This window comes from Nicotiana tabacum, chromosome 1 (assembly GCF_000715075.1).
Source record: "Nicotiana tabacum cultivar K326 chromosome 1, ASM71507v2, whole genome shotgun sequence".
Lineage (NCBI taxonomy): Eukaryota > Viridiplantae > Streptophyta > Magnoliopsida > Solanales > Solanaceae > Nicotiana > Nicotiana tabacum.
Window position 1 is genome coordinate 138,181,336 of NC_134080.1, and position 5,665 is coordinate 138,187,000.

The following is a 5,665-nucleotide window of genomic DNA, read 5'->3' on the forward strand; positions in this document are numbered from 1 at the left end:
TCGTCGCGGCTAAATTGGTCGCCACAAAAGATATGCTTTCAGTGGCAACATTAATCTCCACAAAAGTTAACTAAGATTGACACAAAATACACCTTCAAGAGACGTTAGTCGCCGCTGAATAGTCTTCTTTGGTGGCGGAGCATTGTTGCCACAAAAGGTTTATCTTTCGTGGCAACATTATTCGCCCCAGATTCCTCGCCTTTTTGTGTCAACTTTTATCATCACTAATATTCACTTACTTTTTATGGAAACAGGGGATTGTTACCAAAACTAACCTTTTTGTGACGGTAAAATATCGCTACAATACTATTATTTTCGTGACAACAATAGTTGCTACAATAAAAATTTTCTGTTTTTAATTTTTTTTTTATATAAAACTATAATAGACTCATACTAGTATTTGAACAATAATAAACAACCTATTTATAGTGGTGACAATACATTTCACGAAATAGAATTGTATATAATCTTTTCATTGGTAAAAATGTAAACAATCTAAAGTAACATTGTAATGCACGTCCTCAATAAAAAGAATAAAATTTCTTTAAAATACTCCAAAAACTTCGAACTACTCCAATGTTTGTAAACTGCTCTACTGCAACTTCATTGTTGAAGTTCTTTGTTCCTGCCATTGTAAAAAAGATATATAATGAACAAAATTAGCAGATGCACGTACTAAAGGAAATATCTCTACAAGTAGCATATCGGCAAAATAACAAGTCAAGGACCAATAACTAAATGTTCAAAATTAACTTAAGAGATCCTGGTTCAATTCTGTTCAAGAGTTAGGCAAAGATGAACAATCAATACTCAATTTATAAGTAAGAGCAGCTAAAACCAGTTTTGGAAGCTAAAATAGCTTCATGGCTAAAAGCATTTCTTGACAATATCAATCTTAAACTATAACCAAATCTTAGCAGAGGATTTCAAAGACAATAGGTTAATGTATAGCTTATCAACAATGACAATTCTTGTACACGGAAAATAAGTTATTTACAATTGAACCATTATTGAATGAAAATCCTCAAGTCATGCAACCTAACTGTTAGAAAGCAAGCATGACTTAAACCTTGAAGACATTAGTTAAAAAAAAAGTTAACAATGTAGAAGGCTTCCTTAAGTTAAGAACAAAGTCTCTAGGAGAACTTACACGGCAAACTGTATACTAAAGATAAACTATCCAAATGGAGTGTCATCACTGATTTTCATGTTCCCTTTGCTTGACAGAACAGAGAGTGACACTCACATATTTTTTAAGTTTGAACTATCTACTTAAGTGTGGTTTAATATCTTAATCGGCAAGGCATAAACAGGTTCTGTATATTGAAGCGATGAATTAGAATTGGTAGTTTATAGAGCTAACGGCAAATATGCAGCAAATATCTTTAGGATGTTGAAATCTATTAAAGGTATTTCAATTCATCAGCTAATGGAGATCTATTCTTGCTACGAAAAAAAAAGGGATTTACATTATGTAATAGACATTGTATATGATTTAATTTTCAAGAAATTCTTCACTTGATATACATTTGGCAGGAGCGAAATAGCAGGATCTTCACAAAGAAGAAAATATCTCCTCAGTCCCTAGTTAAAAACATTATTCAAGAGGTGATTTATAGAGGATTTTTGAGACCTAATTGTAAGGAGAGGCTAAATGAACTGAATTTTTATTCTTTGTAGTGTTGAAGGTTTTTGAGTATGTTAGTAGTTGTAATCTGGTATCCTAAAAGCTTGTTGAAAATTCTTTGTTTAGATTTTGTTTTCTCACTTATGAAATTAAAATGTGCAGTAGGCGACTAGTGAAATTATTCTGTGAAGCAGGCGTACTTTTGATTCATATACATACTTTAACAGAAACTAATATGTGAAATGAAACTAGCAGCATTGTATTAACAGTTGTATAGTACATTTGTAGAGTACATAAATATTAGCATTTACCTTAATTCCAGCCATCATCGTAGCCATCTGCTCTTGAAATCTTTTATCAAGTTGTAGATTCATGTGTGCGCACTCCTCTTCTAGTTTCTTTTGCAACTCAGTACGATCTTCTTCTAGCTTTCTTTGTAACTCAAAACGATCATCTTCTAGCTTCCGTGACAATTCAGCAGCTATTTGTTCTTCTAACTTTCTTTGCAACTCAGCAGCTTGTTCACGTTCTTCTTGTAATTTTCTGTCCATTTCAGCTTGCATATCTTGACGCATGCTTTCCATTGCAGAAGACATACTAGCTTCTAATTCTATCTGCTGCACTCGTCTCTTTTTTGCAGGTCTTTTTCCGTACCCTTTCCACGAACATAGCCAGTTCATTCGCCAAGTACAGTAACTAAAATATCATCTGCATTCATCGGATTTTCTTCAAATTGTTGTTGCTCCATAATTTCTTGGAGCTGCCGCTGCAAATTATGCATAACAATTTATGATATAAAATAGGAGAGATAAAATAAAATAAATAAAACATAATTTCAAGAGATTACATGAATTTGCTGCGACTGTGGATGTGACCACACCAGTTCTTCTTTGTCATTCTTACGAGTATGTTGGAGCTCCCAAACTAGATCTGGTGGTGCCTTTTGTCCATTAACCGGATTTCTTTACGATTTATTAAAGTAGAGGAAAACTTTTAAGTACATAACGTGACCTAAAAAGGAATGACAAATATATAAAATATTATTGTGCTAAATTAATTTGTACTGTTGATTCCTCCACTTCAGCAAATGACTTTGACCACATGAGTGTTTAGTTATTTGTTTTCCCCTATTTATTTTGTTTCGCTCACTCATAGCCTGAAAGTATATCCATAAATTAAGAACTAGAATTGAAATAGTAATTTTTCACATATTTATATTACCAAGTTACCTTGAATTTCGGACTTCCAAAATGTCCTAACCGAAACACCCAATCCTCAGGTGAAACATAACTTGGCCTATGAGATAATCTCTCTTCATCAGTAGCATAGCGAGAGTATTCAACATGCAATCGAGTCTTCTATGTTCTAAAAAGCCTTTTCATAATATTGACAACAAGAGCTTGCAATACATGCTCTCGAACTCCGGTAGCTTCAAATTTATCCTAAATGCAAATACGAAAAGCTTTTGAGAGTAAATAAAACATGTGATAAAAAGTCGATATAACTTTATTAACAAATCATTACCTTAACCTTCAACCACATTGCATGACCATGTTTTGTGATTATTTCTTGCCAATCACCATCTCTGAATGAGATAGTGCTACGAATAATCAAACCACAATGTTAATAATGTCCCTAGACCCGGGACCTACAGCTCTCTCAATGTCATATGGAATGACAATAGGAATTTTACTACCATGCTTAGTTTTCATATCTACAAGTAAAGATTTGTTTCTCCCTCTCCCTTTATTGGATTTGTTGCAAGAAGTAGCGCGCAAAAGAATTTATATTTAACAATCATATACTAAGGCTGTCATGAATATAACTTCTAGTGATCAGTTTACAGAACTATTTAACAAATATTCAAGTGAGACCATCTATTTCTACTTGAATTGAACTAAAGTCATCAAACTAATTTGATTTTCTTTTATATATAAAAGCTGCACCAGTAAAAGAGTTGATTCAGGTAAAAAAAGCCTCTTACTGTAGGAATAAAGACAGAATTGTGGAGAAACAAATATTATAATGAACAAATAATTCCACTATTTGAATGCTAAAAACTTTTCCCTCCAATATGTATAGTCAACAGTGAACAGAGAATGATTATTCAATCTTTAAGCTAAGTGAATCCAGACAACCAAACTATATGCTGATGGACTGTCAAGTCTTAAACATAATAGTGAACAAGCAAATGAAATAAAAAGGAACAGGAAAGTACTACTTTAACATGAAAAAACTAAGTCATGGACAGGTTCATCATGCCAAAAAAGCAAAGAAGAAAGAAAGGGAGTATTTTCCGTTTAACCAAAATCATTAATCACAACAGAAGAAGCTATAACTCTAAATTTCTTTTATCACAACAAGAATAGTACGTGTTTATCTTAATAATTTTACAAGGAAAGTATTTTATCTACTGTCGGTGCGTGGTGTTACAGTTAAGGTTTCAGCAACCACATGAATTGTAGACATCTCCAATAATATTCCATCTCTTGGCACATTAAACGAATTAATAGTATAGGTTTGTCTTAAGATTTTCACCAATATTGCAAAAAATACTAAACAAATTGAGTTGTTAATTAGTTATCAGAAAGATTGAGAGAACTAACCCGCTACACTTTCAGTCTCTATAGTGGGATGCACACTTTTGACAATAGTTCTTGATGACTGTGATCCATTAGGTTCTTCACAAGGTTGACTTGAATGTCTCGTCTCTAAAGGTGCTAATGTTTGTACCCGAGATGCTTGTGGTTGAGAAGAATGCTCAAGCCTTGTCAATAGGACATGATTGCCTGGACATCTATATCATCGATTGTAAATAAACATCTATATCATTGCCTGGACACTTAGGACCTGGAATAAGAAGTGCCATTATGAAATACGCACTCTTCATGCAATCCTGGGGGGTAAATTATATGGAACTAGTACGACTGCCATATGCTATGGTTGGAACTCATGTTCCCATAAGGCTGGAACCCATCACTTGCTAAACCTAATCAAATATTTCTTAATTCAGCAGAAAAGCTGGGATGTTTCTCATCAAAAGATTTCTATGCCATTGCATCAGACGGATGTCGCAAGATACCATCATCTACACATTTCTCCTTATGCTACCTCATCTTCTTTGCTATCTATCTTGTCATGTATAATCTCTGCAGTCTTGGTTTGATAGGAAAATGTCGCAAGACTTTATTAGCTACTTTCTTGCCTCCATTCTCTTTTGAATTCCATCTAGACTCACTGCACTTAGGACATGATTGTGCATTGGCATGCTCGCGCCAATATAAGATACAATCATTCTGACATGCATCTATTTTGGTGTACCCCAAGACTAAGTCTCAAAGTACTTTCTTTGCTTCATAGAAAGAATTTGGAACAAATGACTCCACCGGAAGAACTTCTTCAAAATAGCTGAACAAATCATCCATTGATTTGTTGGTCCAATGATTAAGGCACTTCAAGTGAAGTAGTCTAACCACTGTCACGACCCAGATTTTCTACCCTCGGGAGTCGTGATGGCGCCTACTAATGTGAGCTAGGGAAGCCAATTATTTGAACAAATTGCTTCTTTATCCATTTTATACTCTTTAACAATTATAAAGCCAAAGCGTGTGGACAACGGAAAATTTCAATAAGCAGAAGTTAAGTAGTAAATTATCTAAATATATATGTCTAATACAACTGTTTGAACCTCGACCACCCAAAACTGATGTCACAGTACCACAGACGATATATGAATGCTACATACAAAGTCTGTAAAACAAACAATACATTGTTTCTGAATTAAGGAAATGAAATAGGAATAATGGGATAGAGGGAGACGCTAGGGCCTGCGGACACCTGCAGGTCTACCTTGGATCTCCGCGTGGACTGAAGGCAGAAGCACAATCTACGGTACAAATGCTGCTGCTCCGAGATCTGCACATAGTGCAGAGTGTAGTATCAGCACAACCGACCCCATATGCTGGTAAGTGTCTAGCCTAACCTCGGCGAAGTAGTGACGAGGCTAGGACCAGACTACCAAACAAACCTATGAAATTT

The 5,665-nt window shown here is 34.6% G+C and overlaps 1 protein-coding gene across 6 annotated transcripts; it reads right to left on the reverse strand.

The window, feature by feature from the left end:
* Positions 1–442: 442 nt before the first annotated feature.
* Positions 443–4,554, reverse strand: LOC107828939 (uncharacterized). 6 transcript variants are annotated; one of them, XM_075253720.1, is made up of 4 exons: positions 4,234–4,550; positions 2,475–3,069; positions 1,939–2,393; positions 443–625 (listed from the first exon to the last, which is right to left on the reverse strand). In XM_075253720.1, the coding sequence occupies exons 3-4, from the start codon at positions 2,305–2,307 to the stop codon at positions 593–595; spliced, it is 402 nt and encodes a 133-aa protein (XP_075109821.1). In that variant the 5' UTR covers positions 2,308–2,393; positions 2,475–3,069; positions 4,234–4,550; the 3' UTR covers positions 443–592. The 6 variants fall into 6 exon arrangements, with proteins under 6 accessions (XP_075109821.1, XP_075109819.1, XP_016511819.1 ...); XM_075253718.1 differs by having other exon boundaries at positions 3,152–4,550; XM_016656333.2 differs by having other exon boundaries at positions 2,475–2,589; positions 2,857–4,550.
* Between the last annotated feature and the right edge of the window lie 1,111 nt (positions 4,555–5,665).